The 24,558-nt window shown below is 54.4% G+C and overlaps 1 protein-coding gene across 1 annotated transcript in view; it reads left to right on the forward strand.

Annotated features, from left to right (window-relative positions):
* GPR26 (G protein-coupled receptor 26) overlaps positions 6,039-24,558 on the forward strand; it is a 28,349-nt gene continuing 9,829 nt past the window's right edge. The window contains exons 1-2 of the mRNA XM_001928196.4: positions 6,039-6,796; positions 13,904-14,017. Of these exons, the coding sequence (XP_001928231.1) occupies positions 6,129-6,796; positions 13,904-14,017 (782 nt within the window). The 5' untranslated portion in view covers positions 6,039-6,128. The remainder of the gene's footprint in view (positions 6,797-13,903; positions 14,018-24,558) is intronic.

Consider the following 24,558-nt stretch of genomic DNA (forward strand, 5'->3'; position numbering starts at 1 on the left):
GCACGTGTAGTCATCTGGGGAGTGACTAGACCAGAATCTTGACCTCCTGCCTTCTAATCCAGGGTGCTGTCTGCTGCCTGGCTGCCAGCCACGGTCTCTTCCCCATCAGAGATGTGGGCTCCTTCTTGTTAGAAAGTTCTGGAAAATGGTACTCAGGTCAGGGACTCCTCCTGCGCTGAGGGTGTCAGGTGACTGGAGTGGGAATCACCAGTAAAGGATGCCTCCCCTTCAGGCCACTGGGAACATACCCACAAAGGCAAAAGCCCTGGGAACATCCCCCAAGAAGCCCATGGAATCCAGGTCAGCTGACACATAGGACAGGGAGCAGCCCGGCATGTGCTGTGTGTTGTATGTGTTATAGAAGCTGTGAGATGGACAGAGGAAGGGAAATTGTTTCCAAAATAAATGCTATGTCCCACAATGATTGGGCAACATCATTCAGTGATTACAAGTAATTGCAGACCTAAGTGCTGTCCCTCACTAGATGTGGGGCCATGGGCCTCAGTTTCTGAGCATGCTAAATGGGAGGAAGCAGCCCAGAATCTGCTCAATAAATGGCAGCTGGAGCTGGCTCATTTTTAAAGAACTCAGTAGACACAGCACCTAGAGGCCGGCTCTGGGCCTCCACAGCCAATGTTCCTTGAAGTCAATCAGAGGATCTGAGAGAGAAAGTGAGAAGGGGGAGCTGTCCACCGCCTCAGTGCTGATCTTTCTGAAACAAAATTTTGGGCAGGAGCCTATGGCTTCCAACTGCTCAGGATCCCTGGTTCCAGGCAATGGTTGTGGGACAGTAGGGACAGGAGCTGGACCAGGAACCGGGAGAAATAGCTCTTCCTCAAGATGCTATTTCTGGGGATAGACAACAAGCTCCACTGCTCCACTGCAGCTCAGAGACAGGAAATGAACAGAGGCTAGACATCCTTAGAAGTCAGTCCAAACTCCGAGAAACCATTGTTCATGGGCTGGTTCAATGGCTCGCAGTCTAACACTCAGGAAGATCAATCACACACTTTTGTCCTTCTGGAGCCGGTATGGGTTACAAATAAAGAAGCTACTGCTGCCACGGGCAGGTTTAATGGATTTTCAAGGCAAAGTGCAAACCTCCCTGGCTGGTTGAGTGGGCGTGGTGAGTTCAGTGGAGAGGAATGGCTCCATATCTGGGCTAGGCAGGCTCTAGCTACACCGCAAATCCTGCTGTTTTCCCAGCTGTGGGGGCAACCGTGCTGTAGGCGGCAGAGCCCTGGGTTGATGGAGAATCAGATCTCCAGTCTCAGCTCTGCCTTGGGTTAGGAGATCTTGGGCAAGTTGCTCAGCTTTGTAAATGCCACGGCACCCCCTCTCCTATGCAACATAAGGCTTGGCCCACAAGGACCTCTCAGATAGGTTTATACATCATTCCCGGCGTTTCTACATCACCCAGCTGGCATTCAGCCCAAGATTCCAGTTTGGGAAGGGAGGTAGAGGGGGAAAGAATGGAAGCGGTGGTTGATCTGGCATCACCAGGAGAGATAGGAGGGGGCCCAATCTTGGCATCAGAATGGAGTCATGGTGATCACACATGCAGGTGCTGAGTCAGACAGGCCTGGGTCTACATCGCCTCCCTCATGAGTTCTGACACCTGGGCAGCTATTTAACTTTTCCAACCTCAATTTCCTCATCTGCATGATGGGATAATGACAGTTCCTCTCCTATAGGGCCACTGTGAAAATTAAATGAGATTATGTAGGCAGAGTGTCTGGATCACAGCCAGTCTTTGACAAGTGTTCCTCCCATCCTGAGTCCCATCAGACAGAGGTGGCTCAGCTCCTCCCAGGGGATCACCAGCAGAGACGGCCAGGCAGCCATCTTCTTCTCCCTTCCCCAGGACCACTTCCTGCTATGCCTGGCCTATGGGGCTTGGGACAGCCGTGGAGACTCAGGAGTGACAGAGACCCTGTTCAGAAAGCCAACACCTCTCCTCACTGATAATAAGCATGTGAGCCAGAGGCCCGACAGTCCCGTTGGAAAGACTCAGTTCAGTTGATGCTGCTTGCCCAGCTTGAGGGCTGGACCAGGATGTATGCATAGACAGCCTCCCTGGAAAGGCCAGTGGCAGAGAGAGCACTGGACAGTGAGTCACGGTCCTGAGCAGCGAGAGCATCTCTGTGTCACTTCTGGAACTCCCAGGGTTCTACCGGGACACATGGAAAAGCAGGTGTGTTTGAAGATGAAGACCTGCTGGTAGGGCTCAGGCAGAGAGGTTGCAAGCTCGTGTCCGTAGAATACATGGATGCTCCAGGTCCTGGAACTCATCATCTGAAAGGGGTTGACCTTGCTGTCCTTCAGTCTGGCATTGGGCTGGCATCCAGGATTTGCTCCTGCCTTTCTTTCCAGCCTTCTGCAGGCCCTCCTTTGGTCCAGAACCACAAACATAAACCAGGCTCTGGCCTCTGGGCATTTGGTCAAGCACCTCCCTCTCCAGGAACACATGTTCCCAGACTCCTCTTCCACTTTTAGAAATCCAGAATTCTCCCATTCCCCAAGAGGATGTGTTCTCTGAATCTATTTCGGTGGGCCCCCCTCTTGGGGCATTGATGACATTTTGGTGTCTGTTCAGTTATATAAATCTTTCATCTCTCTCTAAAGATAGCTACGGAGAGGACCACTTCAATCTCCAATGTCTCATAGGCAGTTCATGTGTTGTGTGGTGTGTGTGCTCAAGCTTATATGTGTGATAAATTGTATGTGATAAATATGGCGGCACCGTGGAAAGAATATGAGTTTTAATGTCCAGTAGATGTGGATTCCAATTCCCCTGATGACTAAACCTTCATAATCAATTCAAACTACCCTACTTATTAATGCCTATTTTCAGTGACCTTGAGCAAATTATGGATCTTTCTGGGTCTCAACTCCTTCACTTGTCAAGGTGGAATCATGACAGTTATGTTGAAGGGTTGAGGCAAGGATTCCCAGTGATGTGTGCATACACCTGCTTCTATGGGGAACTCCATCAAAGCATCTGAAGGGATGATCCTCAGCCCTGGTTTTGAGCCCCCCCTCAGGGCCCAGTTGCAGCAGTGACTCGTGTTAACACTGCTGTGAATAGCCCATCACTTCTCTCCAGGGCAGAGAAGCATGACATACACATCTGGCCATAGTGTGGTCCCCTGGTGGGCACACTCCAGGCCATAGAGACTCACCTTCCCTGTCAAGAGGGCTTCCTTTTACAGGGAGCAATGGGAATCCTGTGTCAAGGCCTGGACAGGGACAGGCATTTCACATCCTATGTGAGTGTGACCTCATGGCTGATCTGGAGCTGTGTCAGAACCTGAGCTCAACAAGGCCCAGCCTGGGCGCTAAGGACCTGGTCCCTAAGGAGGTCAGCCCTCCAATGGCCCCACTGGGAGCAGGAAATAGTGTTCACAACCCAAAGAAAATGAGCTTCTATTCTTTAGAAAACTGAGTTAAAAGGTACTGCGTCCTTCTGCCATGTTAAGCTTTCCATGTTGCCTTTCAGAATTCAGAAAGCAAATGATCTTCAAAGGGATGTGAGTGTGCCTGCGAGTGCCGGCATGCGTGTGTGCACACTGGTTTACTGCCGTTGGACCTGGTTACCCGGTCACCAACATTTCGATGTTGTAAAGTGGAGATACTTTCAAGTTCCAAACCAAGGACATCCACTTGAGAAGGAGATGGAGGAGGACTGGAATATGCAGATGGGGCCAATGGATGGAGCCCGAGGTGCTGGCTTCACCCTTGACAAGTTCTGTCACTGAACCTCTCTGAGTCTCAATGGCCCAAAATGTGGGTGAGAGACTTTGCCTCTCGTCGCTGTGACAGGGATGAAATGAAGCCCCATAATGTTTGGACATGTTTTTATAAACTCCAGTATGTTATAAGAGACTCTGAACACTTGAAATTGTGCTTCCTACACTCACTGGTGACCCTCCAGCAAGGCCACAGCATCAGCCCACTGCTGGAGGATGTGCCCAGGGGGTGGGCTGGCATCCAGCCACCCCACCTGACCGCTTCTCACTGAGTTTGCTCCTTGGGGTGTGGTCATAGACCACCCTCATCAGCATCACCTAAAGAACTCCGGAAGAACGCAAATGCCCAGACCCCAGAGGTGTGGGCCAAGAATCTAACTCTTTAACCAGCACCCCAAGTTTACCAGGTGGTTTTTGATAAGCACTGAAGTATGAGAATCATGGATCAATGGTGCTCACAGAAACTTATCAGCTCACTCGTTCACTCCACAAACAGCACCTGAACACCTCTCTCATGCCAGGAGCTACTGGGGGGGGGGACAAAGTCTTTGGGAGCAGGGGAGATGCCCATCTCGCTCTGATGTCACATGCCAGTAGTGTTGGAAGAAGGATCCAACATGAAAGTCTGTACCACATGATGGGCCAGGCAGTGAGGAGATGGCTGGCTTTTTGTCCTGTTTCCTCCTCGGGCGGGCAAAGCTCCGCACACACAGTGTCTTATTTCTTACCAGAACTCTGACAGGCAAAGGACACTGAGGCGCCTCCACATTCAGAACTTGCCAGGATCCAGTGACGCCGGCAGTGTGTTGGCAAGTGTTCAGTTGCAGGGCGGGCAAAGGAGCCCCAATCCACACACCTTCTCCTCGGGGTCTTGACAGAATGACAGAAGGGCCGCAATCACTGTACACTTTCCTGAGAGGGAGCTGGGACCCTGCTTGCCCAGGGCTCCTGGGGTCTCCATCAGGCCACACCAGCCACCATCCTCCCATTTTTCTGAAGAGTTCCAGAATGGTCTGTCATTCAGGTCCCTCCCAAACTGGAAATTGCTGCCTCAGCAGTCCCAGAGCAGGGGGTGTGTGGGCTGACAGACGGCCACAGTGGTACCAGGGTCGGGAGCGCTGAATGTCAGCCACATCGGCCTCTGTGAGGCTGGGCACATACAGGTAGACCTGTCTGGGCTGAGGGATCACCTAGCAGGTGTCACGGTTTGTCTCAGCATCACTCCAGCTTGAGGATGCTGCTGAAGCCCCAGCTGAAGGGTGATGGGAAGACAGCCTGAACCAAGCACCCCGGGAGTGTAGCAGTTGCCATAGGAACAGGCTGGGGAGGCCTTGGGAGGAATCTGGGGCCAGGCCCTTGATCTTGGACAGTTTAGAGATGTGCATTCCGTCCTCTCTCAGGGACTGGAGCCCACCTGAGCTCCCCCTGCTCAGCCTGAGAGGGAGAAACATCAGCCCTGGGAAGCTCAGCCAGAACAGGTAGGGCCGGACCTCCATGTCCAGGAAGGTCTGGCCAGGTTGGCACTGCGGCTGAGACAGGTGAGCCCGTGAGGCATGAAGGCGCCAGGCATCCTTCTCTTTTCTCAGGCAGACTTCCTTGACTCAGCTCGTCTTTGACACACATAAGGGAGGACGGGGTGGAGGGAGTGGGGGGACAGGAAGCTACAAGGAGCCAATCACCCTGCACGGGAGCCTCCAGGGCTGGTTCTCTCCGCCAGTGTGTGCATGTGTGCGTGCGTGCACCCGCGCGCATCAGCGGGAATTTCTGTGATAGAAGCAGTCAGATTCTGGAGCGAGAAAGAGAAGAGGAGAGGGAAGAACAAGAGGGGAGGAGAAAATTGGGGGTGGGAGAGACAGACGGAGAGAACAGCAGTGGGAGAGCGAAGAGAAGCACAGCAGAGGGAGGAGAGAGAAAGAGAGAGAGAGAGAGAGAGAGAAAGTGGAGGGGAGAGCCGAGAGCCGAAAGGGAGAGCGAGCAGAGAGAGGGGGGCAGAGCAAGCGAGGAGGGTGCGCGGAGCGGAGCCGGAGCGCGGAGGGATGGGGTGAGGGCAGGAGGAGCCGAGGCAGAGCCGGGCAGCCGGCGCCTGCAATCCGGGATCCGAGGGCGCTCAAGGCTCCCGGTTCGGCGGCGCGCCGGCGCTGGCCCCGGGGGTGGCGCGGGGCTCCGGGGCTACGGGGCTCCGCCGCGCGCCCAGGTGCTCGCCAGGGAGGTGGCGCGGGGCTCCGGGGTGGGGGGGCGCGCGCCCTGCGGGGACCATGGCGGCGGCGGCGGCCGGGGGGCGCGAGGTGGCGGCGCCCCGCGGGTCTGAGCGGGCGGCGGGCTGCGCCCTGGCGAAGCGGGCTGGCGGGCCCTGAGCGCCGGCGGCGGCGGGCGCGCACCATGAACTCGTGGGACGCAGGCCTGGCGGGGCTGCTGGTGGGCACGATGGGCGTCTCGCTGCTGTCCAACGCGCTGGTGCTGCTCTGCGTCCTGCACAGCGCCGACATCCGCCGCCAGGCGCCGGCGCTCTTCACCCTGAACCTCACGTGCGGCAACCTGCTGTGCACCGTGGTCAACATGCCGCTCACGCTGGCCGGCGTCGTGGCGCAGCGGCAGCCGGCCGGGGACCGCCTGTGCCGCCTGGCCGCCTTCCTCGACACCTTCCTGGCCACCAACTCCATGCTGAGCATGGCCGCGCTCAGCATCGACCGCTGGGTGGCCGTGGTCTTCCCGCTGAGCTACCGGGCCAAGATGCGCCTCCGCGACGCCGCGCTCATGGTGGCCTACACGTGGCTGCACGCGCTCGCCTTCCCCGCCGCCGCCCTCGCCCTGTCCTGGCTCGGCTTCCACCAGCTGTACGCGTCCTGCACGCTGTGCAGCCGGCGGCCGGACGAGCGCCTGCGCTTCGCCGTCTTCACCGGCGCCTTCCACGCGCTCAGCTTCCTGCTCTCCTTCGTCGTGCTCTGCTGCACGTACTTCAAGGTGCTCAAGGTGGCCCGTTTCCACTGCAAGCGCATCGACGTGATCACCATGCAGACGCTCGTGCTGCTCGTGGACATCCACCCCAGGTGAGGGCAGCCCCAAGGGAGGGTTCTGAGAAGGGCCGCTGGGGGGGCACGCTGTGGGGGCATGCTGGGGGGGAGGGGGTCCTTGTCTCCCCCACCCTCCAGTACGTGGCCTAGGACAAGCCCCTGCCCTACGAGCCTGCATTTCCTCTTTGGAAAACTGAGGTGGGGGAGAAGGGTCCCTGCCGCCAATCTCAAGACAGGTGCTTAGAGCATCAGCAAAGAAGGGTGGCCAAAAATGCAGGTGAAAAAGTATTTGTTTCCTTTTTTTTTTTTTTATCATCAGGGAAGAAACCAAGAGAATCAGAACTTCCTTGGATGTCTTATTTTGTTTGCAGTTTTCACTTTAAACAGTGTATGGGAAGGCAGTGGTCTCTGTTCACTGCTTAAGGCCTTTAAGTGGTTCTAATCAGACCCTGAGAGCATGGCCGGGATGCCTCGGGAGCTCCTCAAGAGCCCTTTGGACTGAGAACATGCTGCTCGCAGGGTCTTTTCCTTTCTCTGGTGCCTGGTGCTGCCTCTGGCTCCTGCTCCGGGGTGGGTGTGTGTGAGAGTCCTAGGGCTTCTCCTTCCTATGTGGGTCCTTAAGAGAGCATCTGAAGGGCTCCGAGGGGACAGAGGTGCTCTTTCTGCCCCTCCCAGCCAGCGTGGTCCCATATCCCCCTGATGGACGGCTCTGAGCTCCGGCAGAGGGAGACTGTCATCCTGAGGCTCCCGGATAAAACCTGCCCACCCACCTCCATCCTCCCTTGGCCGCTGTTTCTCAGGAAGTTCAAGGGCAGGTACCTCCCTGAGAAGTCCTGCCCATCCCCCAGAGCCTCTGGGGGAGGGGAGGGGAAGCTTGTAGCTGAAGTTGTCCTGAGCTCACCTCTGCTTTCCTCCAGAGAGGAGGAGAGTGGGCACGGGAACGGCTGCCAGTATCCCTGTGGATGCTTCTGTTTTATATCCTGGTACCCTGGACCCTAGAAGGGGGGTTTTGGTGTCAAGGTGGCAGGAAAAGTGAGGCAGGCAGTTTGGTGGGGGGAAGGCCAGAGGCGGGAGGGAGCTGGGTCCCTAGGGTGCCAATGCCTCCCCATCCAGGGAGAAGCAAGCTCGTGGCTGAGGGGCACAGACCGGCAGCGTCAGTCTGAGCAAGAGCTCCTTCAGTGCTGAGTTTTTCCTGCTCATGAGCAATACAAAGAGAAGCCTTTGAACTTCACTGTGTTTGAACATGGAAGGACATGGACGTGTGTGTCATTGTTCCCCTCAGAATGGCCCTTTCAGATCACATATTGGACCAAAGCTACTAGTCACAGAATTTTCCCCCAGAATCATGTACAGTTTGCACACATGAGCGACCAATAGCCAGGGCACAGGACCCATGTGTGAAAGTGGATGAGCGTCACACAAGTCACACCACACGCACGTGTCCTGGCGTGGCCATCACACACACTAACACAAAGACATGAGCTGACTCACCGCATGAGGCTCAGTGTCATTTACGGAAATGTTCTGAAGGTGCCATCACAGAGCTATCCCCCTGCCCATCACCCTGGGGCGAGGGGACTCTGCTTCAGAAGGTGCTTCATTCCTGAGACGCGGACCAGGACCGCCCTGGAAGCCGTAGGCAGTGTTGTTCAGCTCCCAGAACGTGCCTGTTCCTCCCGGGAGCCCGCTTGCTGGGAGTCTGATGGCGGAGGAGGGAGTGAGCTGGGAAAGGAATCAGTCCGAACCCCAACCCTGATCTCCCTCCGACTTTCAGAACAGGAAGGGGTGGCTCCTTTTCAGTGCATTTCCCAGGTGGGACCAGCTCCAGTCTTGCCAATCTCTCGTGGACTCCAGGCTGGACACTGCAGAGAGTTCCCAGGGGTCTCGGGAGAAGAGGCAGCTGCACGGCTGTTCCCCAGTTCCCTCTGTCCCCTATAGGGGGACATTGACCTCTTCTGAACTCCAGGATGCTCTGAGGAGACCCTCTACCCAGTGCCACAGGGCCCTAAAGGGCCAAGGAGCAATGCCAGTCTGCCCTGGGGAAAGGAAGGGCCTCTGGGGGTGGGGGTTGTCCTCGGCCAGTTCAGACAGGCCCCACTAGCCAAGGGCTGGCCTGAGGTTCTGGACTAGTGGGCAGATGTGACAGCACTGTCCCTTCAGCAAACACAGCCTGGCTTTTTCTGTGGGGTGAGCTCCCAGAGTGAGGGGGTGGTGGGCCACACAGGAGCACCTGCTCCATGAGAGCAGACCCATACGCCTCTTTCATGGCAGCTCCGAAGTCTTCCTCCCCAATGAGAAACTGCAGAACTAGCTTGGGGGGGGTGCCCTTAGGTCCCCAAGCCTTAGGCCAGGGAAGGAAGGAGGATCTGGGGAAAGCTTCCTTCAGGAAGCTTCCTGGGCCAGTTAGTGTTGGGAACGGGGGGGGTGTCCCTGGAGGTCCAGTCCCAGGACAGCAGGTGAAGCGACTTTGCCCCCTGGAAGAGTTGCTTAACAGCCACCACACTAATGGTCACCTCGGACTTAATTAAAAGAGACCCATTTTGAGTTCCCAAGTCCCAGTGTGGCATTTGTCAGGAAGCTCCCTAGCCATGCCAGCTCTTCCTGCAGGGTGTTTAAGGCAGTGACTAATAGGCTGGGTGCCTTTGCTTCAAAACCACCAAAAGATCAGCGTCTCTCTGCTCTAAATTAAATCAGGGACCCTGAGAGATGCCCCCCACGCCTGCCTTGTGGGTGTGGTTTCCCAAGTTACTCTGATCATAAAGGAATTGGGAATTCCTAGTGCTTTTTACCCACGTGTCGCCAGGTGCTTAGTTTGTTGGTTCATGTCTCCCAGACCACAACTCCCGCCCTGTTACAGCCAAATGGTCTCCCTGATACCACCAGAGCCATGGAGACCTAGGTGTGGGGAGCAGGAGCTGGGCCATTGATGGGGCTGCCCTGCTCACCCCGTCCAGCTGAGGGCGCCCTTCCCTGCACAGGTTACAGACCTCAGCGCAGACAGTGGAAGCACGCTATTCCTTGTGATCAAGGGCTACAAGGGACAGCTGAGTGCAGAGCCGGAGGGTGTCAGAATTGTGCCGTAGTAGACGGAAGGGCCCTCGCCGTGCCCTTGATTTTGCAGATGAGGGAGTTGGGAGCCCCAGGGAAGGGGCTGCACCCAGGACTCATGCCCAGGGCTGCTCCTAAGGTTTATGGATAGGGCAGTAGTACCAACAGAGTTTCATAAACTATCCATATGAATATTAGGAACTTCTAATTTCAGCTTACAAAGTATTAAATGAAATATGTTCTATCCTCCGGCCGTGAGAACGATTCTTATATAGAGCTTGCAAGGCTGGCTTCAAATTTAGAGTTCTCGGGTGCCCTGCAGTTCAGTCTTGTACCTGGTGGGGAGAGCTGAGCTGCCCCCCAAACACACGCAGCCCAGCCACCTCACCGCCCCACCCTGGCTCCCTCAGCACTAAAGTGGCCGCCCTCACACAAAGTGGACACTGCAGTGCGCATCTACCTCCTTCACAAACATCACCCGTCTGTTCCCAAGTCGAGCGCACGGGTGGCACAATCCATCCGGAGTGGGGTGGCAGAGATGGCTGTGCACGTTCTGGAAGCAGGCTCGGGGCGTTTGGGCAAAGAATTCCATGGCTCAGGTACTCAGAGCCTGGTTTATAATGGAGGCTGTGGGCTCGGGTGGGCACATCCCCTTTGCCCTGTGGACGCCTCATTTCATGGGGGATGTGGGAGCCCTCACTGTCCAGGGCGCAGGACAGGGGCCCCCTCTTGCCAAGTCTGAGGGCAGGACTGCTCCCACCAGTGTCCTGAGCCCAAACACAAGGCTCTTCTCCGCCATCGGCCAGCTCGTTCCCTTGCCTTTTGTTCTCTTTTCCTAAAGGCCGGAAGGCAAAGCTGGGTGTCCCCATGTGGACCCGGAGGGATCTCTCGGCACCCAGACCCAGCACGTTTTAGCCGCGATCGCCTCATCTGTTGGCTTTTCAGATATTAGTAGCATCATCCATCCCTCTGCCCTATTACTAAAGCCTCCTGGGACCACTTCCTTGATACCACACGTGCCAGTGCTGGAAAGCCCATCTCCTTTTGGCTCAGGGACACTCTGTGTCCTGTCACAGAGCCCAGGTACCCCCCCACGGGTGCAGTGCTCGCACTCTGGGCAAACACCCCTGGCCCAGAGAACTTTGGGCCTCTCGCCCCTGAGCTGTGGATTCTGCACAGGAGTCTGAGGACCCCACGGCCCCCGCGAGGCCCAGGAATATCTGGGTGTTAGCGTGGCCAGATGCAGCTCGCCCATCGCTCAGTGATCCTATGGGAGGGGTCTGAGGGAACGCCCCAGATCTTGGATTCAGGAGACATGGAATGACTTCTGGTCGGCCTTGAGCTTGCTGTGTGACCCTGGGCATGGCGCAAGCCTTTCTGGTCCTCCATAGCCTCCTTTGCAAATAGTAAAATGACAGCTTGTAGGGCTACAGGATTTCAAGAAACTCAGTTGTGCAAAGCAATGATGGGAAGAAAATGACAGCCAGTGCAAAGTGACTTTATGGTGTTGTTTTGGGAGCTGGTAATCTGCTCTCACACTGGGCTTCAACAATGATGATTAGCCAGAGGGCTGCCCCGCTCCACTTGAAGCCTGCCTGCTTTCTGCTTCCTGCCTTCTATCTGTTCTTGCCGGGACATCGGGGTGGGGGGTGTGTGGGCACCACTGGGCAGAGTAGTTGGATCCATTCGCTTCCTCGGCAGGAGTTCGGGGAAGTAGAGATATGGTCCCTGACTGGGTGTCAGTAACTGGTGCTATACCCTTGCCTGCATCCCACTCTCTGGGTGGGCAAGTCTCTGTCTTCTCTGAGCCTCAGTTTCCCCATCTGTGAGCTGGCTTGCGTGGATGGGAGCATCTTTCATGCTTCACAGGATGGTAGAACCTAGCCAGTCTGTTCCTGAGCAGACACAGGGCCAGGCCCATGTGTATGCAAACCCCAGGCACAGCATCCACCCCACACAGCCCCTGCTCCCCCAGCAGGCCAGGTACCACGTGTGTCCTGTCACAAGAGCAGAGGACTTGGGGAGAAAACTCTGCAGAAACCCTGGTGAAAATGGAAATTGGGGAGCCTGGAGACTGACTCTTACTGAGCAGCCTCAGGCAAAGTTTTCCCTCTGTCCCTTGCCCCCTCGGCTGTATTCTTCAGATTTTTTTGAAAGAGAGAACACCCTGGTGCCTCCCCAGGGATGTGCCATGACCCCAAAGAGCTGGGAGGTGACTCTCAAGGCTCCAGAGCCAGACAGCCTGGGTTCAGATCCTGCCCTTTCTTAGGGTCACCAGCCATCCTGGGCTGCCTGAGAAGGGCGGGGGGCTTGCAGAGGCGGGACTTTCCATTTTAAAACCAAGACAGTCCCTTGTAAACTGTCTGGGCTGCAGGACTTTCAATGCTAAGACCAGAACAGTCCTGGTTATCTGAGACAAGCTGGTCACCCTATCCTCACCAGATCACTGTGTGATCTTGAGTAAGTTACTTAACTCCTCTGTGCCTCAATCTCCCTCCTTATCTGAAAAAAAAAAAAAATGACAAGTGTATCTGTCCTTAGCTTGCAGGGACATGAGCGTCAAATAAGCTCTTCTATGTGAACTCCCGTCACAGCGTCTAAGATGGAACAAATTAAAGACACAAGAAATGTGGGTTGTTATTAATACTAGTTGTTAGAAATGAGTCATGAGTAATATCTTTTCAGCCAGTATGAAATCTATTCTTTTCAGCCAGTATGAAATCTATCTGCATCAGGCCAGACTCCAGTTCCCAACTCTCTAAATTCCTGGAAAGGCACAAGTCAAGGGAGGCAGAAAAAAAATCCTACAAAAATTTCAGGGACCTTCAATCCATGGAATTGTCCGTGATCAGAAAGCGGATGAAGAAGATTCTCGATTACATATTAAAACGATGCTTCTTGTGGGAGGAAGGGGAGGTGGCCCTGGTGTTAACGCACCTCCTTGCAAACTGGACCCAAGACTATTCTCTCCTTCTTCGTCTACACTGCACAGACTGGCCTAATTTTGGAGCCAGGTCGCTGCCGCCTAGGCCCGCCTCTGCCAAACTGTCTTCCCTCCTGGGCAGCTCTGTCCCCAGTCTTCTTCCTGTCTGTTTTGGGAGTCACATGGTTTATTTTAAAAGGAAGCAGTGAAAACCTGTGCCCACGTTGGGCCCCAGGGTCTGGAGCCCATGAAACCTCATGGCCAGGCTCGCCTTTCCCAGCGCCTCGGCTGAGCACGTGGACAGACTGGCCATTGCTTGTCCATTTCCCCGTGGCTGCAGGAAGCAAGTTGCAAGAACCACTGCCCTCAGCTGCTGTGAGATGTCAGTTTTCCAAAGGCCCTGGAGCAGCGTGGAATCAGGAACAGAGGTGTAGGTGGCCGTCCTGGGAAATACGTCCACTGGTGGCCCCCGAGCTTCACAGAGCTTGGTCTCTGAACAAATCCAGTGCCTTCCTCAGTCACCTCAAAGTGTGTCATCTGTGGCTCCAGGCAGGGCTGAGGCTATGGGATGGGAGCAACAGGGCTGAAGATGTGGGGGGAAGGAAGCCAAAGCCATGCTGCACACAGAGTCCAGGCTGCCCCAGCTTCGAGTCACCGCGACACAGGTTCGAATCCTACCTCCACTTACATGAGCAAATCATTTGGCTTCACTGAATTCATGGTCTTTGTAAAACATGGCAGGTAAAACCCACCTGGCAGGATCAACTGTGGCAAAGACAAGACTTAAACATCCTTCTTATGGGTTGGCCCGTAGCAGGTGATCAGGAAAGGACATGAATAATAGTAATGAGTTTACATTTAAACTTGCTTGGGCATCGTGCCAATGACTTTAGGTGTTTCACGCATCTAATTCTCAAAACAATCCTTTGTGGTATCTCATTATATTACTATCCACGTTTACAGATCATGACCTTGAGGCTTGGTGATGTCACGCAAGGTGCCCAAGGTCACAGGTCTAACAGTCCTGACTTGAACGCAGGTCTTTCTGGCTCCATAGCCAAGTTCCTGCCCTGGTGGCCACCAGTTGTGTGTGCGAATCGTAACTCCCTGTGACCTGGCAGGCCATCCCCCCCTGTCGCCTCGAGTCACCTTTCTCTCTCTGTCACCCACAGTGTGCGGGAGCGCTGTCTGGAGGAGCAGAGGAGGCGGCGGCAACGAGCCACCAAGAAGATCAGCACCTTCATAGGCACGTTCCTGGTGTGCTTTGCACCCTACGTGATCACCAGGTGAGCTTGGCCCGTGGGACGGGAGCTTGGGGCGAGCGGGGCTGGTGCGGGGTCCCCCAGAGCAAAGCGGGGCCCATGGGGCCTTCAGCAGTGGCCGGCCTCTCTTGGCCACATGTTTTCCAGACAGTGGATCGGGGGACGAGAGGGAACTTGACAGGCTTCGTGAAAAGGAGGGCACACACTTGTGCTCTTCGGCCTCAGGTTCTTTTGGATTAGACTCAGGACAAGAAGGTGGTGAGCCTCTCGGTTCCACTCGATTTTTCCAGATCACATCATTCAGACCCTTTAGCCTCAGCCCCCGACCCCCAGAAGGCCTCAAAGGAAAGGGCAGGGGAGACGCGGCAGAGGAAAGCACGCTGCAGGGCTTGGGCTCTTCCTGCCTGCGGACTGCAGCAGAGTCCAGCCCAGCCTCCTCCGCCCAGACACCCAGCACAGCAGGGGCCACATGCCGTCGGCACAGGGAGCGGGGAGCACGCTCCGGCCCAGCCAGGTGGGCGCACCTGACCCTCGGCTCCGGAGATCTGCCGCTGTTAGTCCAGGCCCTGTGAATCCCCATCCCAACCCCCGCCAGCCAAGACAGCAGTGTGCTGGCCTCAGGGCTGTGCATCCAGAAGCCAACATGCTCCAGCTCTACATCTCCCCCCACACATTGTAGCCAGCCAAATATATATATATGAGATATATATATATCTCACCCACTCAGTTTTGCTCACTAGAGGGGGAGAAGTCCACAAATTGGTACCCACAGTGCCTTAACTATTCGGGAAGGTGACAATACAAAGAAAGGACTTTGATGCTCTCCTTTTAGAGGTGGATATTGAGTTTGGGAAGCAGGGTTTTGTGTGCATGTATGCATGTGTGTGTGTGAAATGGAGAGAGAGCGCACAGCCCATTCCCCAACATCCTCAGCTGGCAGGGACCTGGAAGGGACCTTCTGCCTCACCATCACCCAGAGCCGTGCTTGGGGGAAAAGGGGCTCACCGTGGCCATGTTCGGAGCTGAAGCCTGACTCCTTGCAGGCCCCCCTATGCTCCCAATCCTGCTTCCTGCTGCCCAGGAGAACGCCTGTCTCCTGCTGTCCTGCTGATTTGCAGAGCATGAGCTGGGTTCCCCCACCACAGCCCCCCTCTTCCCTTCTCCAGGCAGCACAACCCCAGAGCGTCTTTCCCTGTCTTTTCTGTGGCTCACCTCTCCCTCTGGGGAAAAGCTAGTGGACCTGTGTCTCGTTTTAAACAGCAGATGTAGGACTGTCTACAGGTCTCTGGATGCGTCAGCCCTGGGCAGAGTAGAGCCATCAATTCTTCCTGCTAGAACTGCCCACTAGACCTCAGCCCTCCTGACAGCCTGAAGGGAGGGTGGGGCTGTCCTATGCATTGTAGGATGTTAGCAGCATCTCTGTCTTTTACCCACAATGGGCCAGCAGAACCTCTTCCTTCCTGCTCCCAAGTTTCGACAACTAGAAATGTCTCCAGGTGTTGCCAGATCTGGGCAACCTGGAGACTGAGTGAGAGCCCCCTGGTCTAGGCCCACCACATCCAGCCAGGACACCAGAACTTGCAGAGATCCGGGTTTTCTGTAGCACACGGAGGCCAGACGGGAACAGAGGGAGTGGGTTTCTGCTGCTGTCCAAGGGCAGGGCAGAAGAGTGGTCATCATGGGCTCTGGACTGTGACTACCTGGATTCGAACCCTAGCTCCACTGCTTTCTGCTGTGTGACCTTGGGCCAGTGGCATTGCCTCTCTGAGCCTCCACCAGCCTCTCATCTATAAGCCAGAGGTGAGCAATGCCTGCGTTTTAGGGTTGAGGTGAGGGTTAGAGGGCTTTGAGCCTAGGGAATGTGTGTGCAGCACGGGCCTGGCCTGGGTGGCATCTGTGGTTGTCACCACCCCCCCCACCCACTACTTAGAGCACCAGCCATGGTGCCTGGCCTGGCACTGGCTGGTGCATGAACCAAAGGGAATTAAATCCAGGGAGGAATGATGCACCGGGAAGGGTGTGCAGGGCACCCCCTCCCCCAGATCTGACAGTGAAGGGACTTGTGGGCTAATGAGGTGAACTTGAACCCTCGGAGGACAGTGGGTAATGCAGCTCCAAATGTAAACTATTGGATTTTTTCTCTGGCTTAATCTCATTTCCCAACAAGGTTTTCCTTTTTTTTTTTTTTTTTTTTTTTTTTTTTCTGATTATAGCTTGGTTCCCTCTAATGGGGCCAGAAAAAAAATGTTTCAGTAAAATTGATGGTAGATTTACAACTCAATATGTTCCCTCCAAATGGATTTGATGCATTTTGAGTTTTAAAAAACATTCACAAAACCGTTCATCTTTTCTGGGGACAGATGACAACTCACTAAGAAGCAAAAAAGCTATGCCCAGGAAACCTCATAAATACAAAATAGGGATCTGGTGAAACCAGCCCTCCCCCACCCCCAGCGCCTTGACTTTCTTGTGTGCGCTGAGGAGCCCTCCCCAGCAAACCTCTGAAAATATGCAAGCAAAGCCTCACTTCGTTTCAGCACACATGGCCCCAGCGTCTTCTTTGTGCAGAGCAGGAAAGAGACCTTCAGGGGAGGTGCGGCCTGGTGAGGTCCTGCAGGAGACCCCTAGAGGGTCACATGACCCCGTAGATGTGTCCGGCTCACCTGGAGGGAGAACTGTGTCAGGTCATCTGACAGGGAAGCATCCCGAGCTTCTGAGACAAGACAGGCGCAAACTCTCCTGGCTGGAGCTTCCTGGACCAGACTTGTGAAGTGGATTGGCTATGCAGGGGGGACCATCTCAACATGGGTCAGGGCTAGAGCCCTGCCCGGGAGCCACCAGCCCAGGTCCCTTTGAAGCACTTGAACATGGCTTGTCCAAATTGAGGTGGGGTATAGGTGTAACGTGCACACTGGCTTCCCAAGGCTTAGCACAACACTCTCTGTATATATATAAACACACTCACACACACGCGTGCACACACGTACATACATACATATACACATGTGGATAATAAAATATTAATTGTATATATAATTAAAACTTTTTATTGATTCCATAGTGAAATGGTGATATCTTGGTCCCAACTCTGTCTTTCCTTTGACCTCTAGCTGCTCATACCAGCCTTTTCTGACCAGGAGCCCTTTGGGTCCTGGGCTCACCATCCCGCCCCGCGGCAAGAGAGATGCTCAGGACTTCCTCCCCCCTCCCTCCCCTGTCCGGGTTTACACGGGAGAGCATAAGCAGTGGCCCAATCCGTGTCTTCCTCTGTGGAGTCAGGGGCATTGAGACGGGGGTTCTCAGAGGGTCTCAATAGGGAACCGAACACCGGGTGACAGGGAGGGAGTTTGGGGCCAGCAGGTCCTCATGGTTAATCCTCTTGAAATTACACCCCTCTTGGAACCGCCTCCCCCTGTCCACACCCCAGCCCGCACCCCTTCCACGCCGGAGGGGAGAAGAGACTCTGATGAGGTGCTTAGTTTCTGTGGTCTCTGGGGGCCCCCAGACATCAACCCAGGGAGACGGGCATGACCCCTCTGGGCTCCAGGCATGTGCTGGGCACAGCACCCTTCCACAGCCAGGGCAGCAAAATCGCCAGACCCAGTGGGATGGGGTGGGGTGGGGTGGGAGTAGGGTAGGATTTGCTCTGATGCCCACCTCCCAGGAGCCTGATCCAAACTCCCGTCCTATACCAAGTCAGGGCTGAGAACCTCACGTTAGTTGCGGGGAGAAGCTGACCTCTAGTAAGGACCACTTCAAATAATCCTTGTGAGGCATTCGGCCTGCTCTCTCCCCCCATCGCCACCACTGGAGTCGGGGATCCCTCACACTTTGGCTGGCTACTGATTCTTCTGCTCTTCTTCTCAGACTAGTTTTCGAGTGCAGACAAGAGACGCTGGAGTCAGACTCTGCTCTTTTAATGTAGTTGAGCATTTAGCTTCTTACAGGAAATGATTCCTTATGGAGAACCGAGAGCCCTGGGTTCTGGAGGTGGCCCATTCCTTAGCTGCCATCTCATGCAGGGAGGCTGAGCTGGTGGTGTACCTTGCGGGCCACTGGGATCCATGGCTAGTGGCAAACCAGCGCATGTGCGGAGAGGGATTCCAGACCCACACCAGGGAGTGACTCAGCCCGGTCCCAGCCTGGGTTCACCTGGAGCCGAAGTGCGCATGTGGGGCCCCTCACCCCGCTCTGCCCTGCGTCTCTCCCTTCTTCCTCCCAGAGGATGTAGAAGGACCCATTCAGAACCAGGAGGCTGCAGTTTCTGAGATGATTAAGGTCAAGTTGTTGGAGTGTTACTGGAACCTCTCATTGAGCTGTTAGTGCAGAAATGATTATTTCCCGCAGGGCCACGATGCCCCTCTACCCACCGCCCCCCTTGGAGTCTCATAGATGGAGCCGTGTGCAAGAGTGTGGGTTATAACATCAGAACGGCCGTGGGGCTCGCTGGGAGCTGGCAGAATGCGAAGACTGAGGAAGAGAAGGAGCTGGGCTGCCACCTCTCTGAGTTGAGCAAGAAGATCCAGCTGGCTAGGAGGGGGTCCCTTCTCTTTCTCCCCAGTCTAGTTCCACCTTCCTTTTTCAGATAGGGAAGCAACATTCTTGTGTCAAGAACCATTCAAGGAGTTCCCATTGTGGCTCAGTGGGTTAAGGGCCTGATGTTGTCTCTGTGAGGATGAGGGTTCAATTCCTGGCTGTGCTCAGTGGGTTAAGGATCCACTGTTGCCATAAGCTGCTGTGTAGGTCTCAGCTGCAGCTCCAGTTCAACTTCCACATGCCACAGGTTTGGCTGTAAAAAGAGAAAAAAAGCAAAAAACCAAAGCAAAACAAAACAAAAAAAAACCCAAAGCTCTAATTAAATTTTCTGAATTTCAATTCACATGTCTAGAAGCATCTGTAAGGCTATTATCTCCTCAGTAGTATATGCTTACAAATAATTACAGTTGTCCTGCATCATCAGGGTGGGACTTTGAGGCATTTGCAGATCTGACAGCACCGTGATTGTGGCTTTTCAGAGTCATGGGGCCATGTAGAGGCAGAGAGGTTTCATATGCCGGCGGCCGTCCACTGTTAATATTCCATTAATAAAGTACCTTCCGTGCTAGTGTCTCATGAACATTTAAAGGGCCAGCTTATTACGCGTCTGTAAACAGGCAGACCAAGGTGCCCAGAAGTCTTGGGTAGACAACAAGCTCCCTTCCCAAAGAATATTCTGTGGGCCATGTTGCATTTGACACCCAGTGTGTGGGTGTGTGTATATGTTTTGTGTGTGTGTGTGTGTGTGTATGTTTTGTGTGTGTGTGTGTATGTTTTGTGTGTGTGTGTGTGTGTGTGTGTGTGTGTGGCGAGGAGAGAGGTGAGGTGATGGAGGCACAGAAGGTATAAAGAGAGGACATGAATACACTTTAAACTCAAGAGTTGAACGGAGGAGTTGCTGTTGTGGCTCAGTGTGTTAAGAACCTGACACAGTGTCCGTGAGGATGCAGCTGCCATCCCTGGCCCCATTCCCTGGGGTAAGGATCTGGCATTGCCACAAGGTGTGGCATAGGTCAAAGAGGTGGCTCGGATCCGGTGTCGCTGTGGCTGTCGTGTAGGCTGGCAGCTGCAGCTCTGATTCCACCCTTAGCTTGGGAACCTCCATATGGTGTAGATGCAGCCATCAAATAAATAAATAAATAAGTAAGTAAAAAATAGAAGTGTGTAAAGGTCCCTGACCACACCTTGACGCTGAAACTGTGTCAAGGATGCACCAGGATGGCATGTGGTCGCCGGGTCCCACAGTCCAGGGTTCAAATCCTGGCTCTTCCATGTTCATGCCAGGTGGCCTTGGCTTGTCACTCTGCCGTGGTGCCTCGTCTGTAGTGTGGAGAACAGTTACACGCTGTGGAGGGGCTTGAGACCCTGTCAGTGAAGCAGCATCAAGGCACTGGGCCCCTGGCGGCCCGGAGGAGGAGCTGGGTCCAGGGCTACTGGTATTACTGGACTTCTTCTCCCCCCACAGCTTAGTTTCCTTGGAGATTCTCGTTGTCGAGCAGATTTGAGACACTGCTTTCTCTGGGGGTGTGGAGGATGCCTCGGAGTCGTGGCAAGGGTCACCCCATCCTTTCTCCAGGGAGCAGGACGTTTGGGCTGCTGGGTGGGGTGAGAGGTCCCTGTGGGTGGAAGGCAAGGAGCGGGCTTCCTGGCCTGTCAGCCTTCTGCTGTGACAGCCAGCTCAGGGACTGGCCAGTGACCCAGATCAGAGGTCTTTGTGCCGAGATGGCTCCCTGGAGGGGTCCCCCCAACAAAGGGGTGCAGAGGTGGGGCCAGGGACCAGAACTGCGGGTATCAGCTCTGTGTCCCCTTGAGTCAGAAAAACACCACATCTCTGGGCTCTGCCTCACAGACTGGGCAGCGGCCACCCCCTGCAGCGTTTCACCCCTTCCACCCCAGCTGGGCTCCGCCCAGAGGCCCCCAGGCCTTCAGGGCTCGTCTCCAAACCTCCTGCTTCAGAGTCACCTGAAATGCTTGAGAAAAGCAGCCTTGTGCCCTGACTGCTTCTCCCCCAGACCCTCAACCTGACTGTGGGCTCTCGGCCGGGGATCCTCGCGGGAGCCGTGTCAGGGCTGTCGGGGGGCAGGCCAGTGAGCATTTTGAGCCTAGAAGCATAAATGTTTCCCGCAGAAGAGAGCCTGAGGGTGGAGGTTTTTCCCGCTCCTACCTAAGGCGATACACGGAAAGTCACCTTGGTGCTTAATGGAAGGTGGGGCAGGGGGCAGAGATCCCTGGTTGTGGGAAAAGCTCTGCTTCTTGGGGGATGGGGGGTCAGTGCCCTCCTCTGACTGCTGACCTCTGCAGACCCTCGGGTCCACACTTGGCACCCATGGGCTCCAGGAGCTCCATGAGACTTGGCGCCAGGGACCCACGAACAACCAAATCCTGCCTAACACCCCCCGCCCCCGCATCACCATTTAGTTTCTTCGTGGATGTGGATTCGTTTCCCAGCACTGCTGCTGTAACTCGATGCCCCTGAGTGCCTTCAATAATAGCATTAAAAGTAAGGGCTCCGTCCTGGAGGCTGGAAGTCTGAGATCAAGGGGTTGGCAGGTTCCTTCTCAGGCCATAAGGGAGAATCTGTTCCAGGCGCCCCACTGCCCCGCCCCCAAGCCTCCGATGGTTTGCTTGCAATCCTTGATGTTCCTCGGCTTCCAGAAGCATCACCCCATATCCGCCTTCATCTTCCTGCGGCATTCTTTCTGCCGCATCTGCGTCCAGATTCCCTCCGTTTATAAGGACTCGGGCACATTGGACCAGGGGCCCACCCTGCTCTGGTAGGGCCTCACTGTAGCTAACTGCATCTGCAACCACCTCCAAATGAGGTCACATTCTGGGTGCTGGGGACCTCAACATAGGAATTTGGGGAGACATAGATCAACCCCCAACAGGGGGCTATGGTGAAAGAAAACAAAGTTCCACTTAATTACACCTGAGCCCCATAACCCCGACACGCAGGGCTCTTGGGTCAGACGGGGATGGGGGAGGCCAGGGGCAGGTGCAGAGGGAGCAGCAGGCAGCTTGTGACAGGCACCTCCTAGCCCACAGTGACCCTGCTCAGGAGGAACATGTGGCCGATGGGAATAATAATGTCCCTTTCCTGGAGGGGAGGGTGTCTGGAAAGGATGGGATGGAGCATTCTCGATGGAGAAGGTCACCTGTAGGGGACACGTAGTCATCCCCTGCTCAGCTCTCACGTGAAAAAGAGGCCTTTCCAGGATATGGAAATTCCTGCCCCTTCCCAGACCCCTTAAACACGTGGGGTCTTAAAATGTCAAGTCTGGGGAGTTCCCGTCGTAGCTCAGGATCCATGAGGTCGTGGGTTCGATCCCTGGCCTTGCTCAGTAGGTGAAGGATCCGGCATTGCTGTGAGCTGTGGTGTAGGTCACAGACATGGCTTGAATCTGGGGTAGCTGTGGCTGTGGGGTAGGCTGGCAGCCATAGCTCCCATTTGACCCCTCGCCAGAGAATTTCCATATGCTGTGAGTGCAAAAAAGCAAAAAACAAAACAAAACAAAGCCCGTCAAGTCTGGAACACAACAAAGACAGCCCGGGCAGTCACGTGGCAGGGGCCCACATGCCCAGGAAAATCAGAGAGCAGACCAGCTAGCCACATCCAGTCACAGAGCAGGGCATCCCACTTCAGCCTGGGCCAGCAGCTGGGTGGAGCAATGTCCAGGCCCAGAAGGATCCAGAGCATCTCTTTGCCTGGCGGCCTTGATGAAGCAAATGTTGTGAGCACTGTGGGACAGGGGTAAGTGACAGAAGTACTGCGGAGCACATAACAGCTCCTGGAAAAGGGGTTCTCAGGGCTGGAAGGGACCCCAGAACTCACCTCGCCCTGTCTGCAATGATGAGATTCGAACCCCAGCCTGACATCTAGTCAGGACGTGGGTGGGCTGTAGCTAGATGGAGCCGGGTTTCCCAGAATGAGCTGCTGGCTTGCTGCTCAACCTCTCTGAGCCTGATTCCCTCATCTGTAGAATGAGACTAATGATACCCATTCTGCAGAGGATAACTCTAAGGTTAGAGATTGTGCACATCAAGTATTTGGCCCCAAGAAGATACTCGACTGGGAATTATTATTACTGACCCAGGCAAGTTCAGACCTCACATAAAAATCTCTGAGAAACAAATGCAACAGATTTTACCTCTTAGTTATCTAAATGGTGAAATTTTAAATCATCCCAAATCATTTTGTTCTGTGAAATCTACAGAATCTGCAAATAATCATTTTAATCTTACTGGGTGGTTTGATGGTATTTGGCTCTTAATGCATCCTCTGGGGAGAGCCAAAATGCTCGGACTGAATTTAGCAATGTATAGAAGACCAGACAGCTTTGGAAAAGCAATTTGGCATTGCATAGCAACAATGTGTCAGCATTCAGCTATTTCATTGTTATTATTAGGTGTGAATTCTAAAGTTGGAATTTTTTGTTCCCTTAAATTCATCACTTCCCAAATTAGGTTTCTTAAAAGGACAGCTTTCCCAAATGCCAACAGCTCCACTTCCCTGTTCAGGCTCCCAAGGATAAGAGCAGAAACATGGCCCCATTCCCCCATGGGGTTGGAGGGCAAGGGCAGATAGTGATGCTGATAGGATGCCAGGTAGAAGGGCCTCAGAATGGAATCATTAAGGATCGATTCGCAAGGCGGGGGGCATTGCAATGGGGGCTCTTATTCTCCTCTTCCTTCCCTTCATGGGCTCGTCCTCATAACCTCAGCCCCAAGAAATTTCAGAAAGATCACTAAAGTTGGCGGCACAGAGACACAGCCCAAGCTCTGTTTTTTTGTTTTGTTTTTTGTTTTGTTTTGTTTTGTTTTTGTTTTTTTTTTTTGGTGGAAGTTCCTGGGACAAGGATGGAACCCATGCCATAGCAGTGACCCCAACCACAGCAGTGACCACACCAGATCCTTAACCCACTGAGCCACACAGGAACTCCCAAGCTCTATCCCTTCTGTACCTATGTTCTGACCTGGGCTGCCACCAAGCTGAGAGCCACCCCCCTTCCATCTTGAGGACCACCCCTGGCCCACCAGGTGGAATACAGGTGCCAGATTCCAGTCTGAGCACAGATGCTGAATGTCCCTCTACCACTGACTTGCTGTGTGATGTCAGGGACCCATTCGCCTCTCTGGGCCTCAGTTTCCTCATTTGGTGGTGGACAGGTAGAGGGTAATTTATAATCCCTAAGCTCTCTCCCAGCTCTTATATTAATGCTGGGTAATGACCAGATGTGGCCAGGGGTGCTGGGCACACCTGGGAGAGGAGAATAGATGGCTCGACTGGGGAGGAATTCCGCTTACACTGAGGAAGGCTTTTGCTACCTCGCAGCCTGGCATTAGCACCAATCAAGTGGAGCAGTTTGATGGGTCCCGAGAGGACTGTCAGAACCCTGCCTCCCCGCTTTTCTTTCTCTTTTTGCTTTTTTAGGGCTACATCCAGGGCACATGGAAGTTCCCAGGCTAGGAGTCAAATCGTAGCTACAAATGCCGGCCTACACCACAGCCACAGCAACATGGGATCCGAGCTACGTCTGCAATATATACCATAGCTCCTGGCAACACCGGATCCTTAATCCACTGAGCAAGGCCAGGGATCGAACACACAACACCGTGGATACTACTCAGATTCATTTCCGCTGTGCCACGATGGGAACTCCCAGAGCTCTGCCCCTTTGACATGTGAGCTGTATCTTCTGCCGCCTCCTCCCAAAGAATGAGGGTCACTTTATTTGGGCCCCCTGATTGCTACTATTGCCAGGGGCCCCCAGCATCCCAACCCTGGGAAGAAGCCTTTCTCGCCAGCAGATTCTCTCCGGATGCGAAATGTACTTTGAACCTTGCTGAATATTTGCAAAATTATCCTCAGCCCTTCCTCCCAGGCAACCCCTCTTGGAAGGCAGAGCTAGGATTTGAAGCAAAGAATCAGTCTCTTCTCATTGCCGTGATCGTGGAGGCGATCTTTTTTCAGCTCCTCCTTTTTCACATAAAACATCGACGGAAATGACTTGCCCAGGGTCCCACAGCAG

This window comes from Sus scrofa, chromosome 14, assembly GCF_000003025.6.
Source record: "Sus scrofa isolate TJ Tabasco breed Duroc chromosome 14, Sscrofa11.1, whole genome shotgun sequence".
Taxonomy (NCBI): Eukaryota; Metazoa; Chordata; class Mammalia; order Artiodactyla; family Suidae; genus Sus; species Sus scrofa.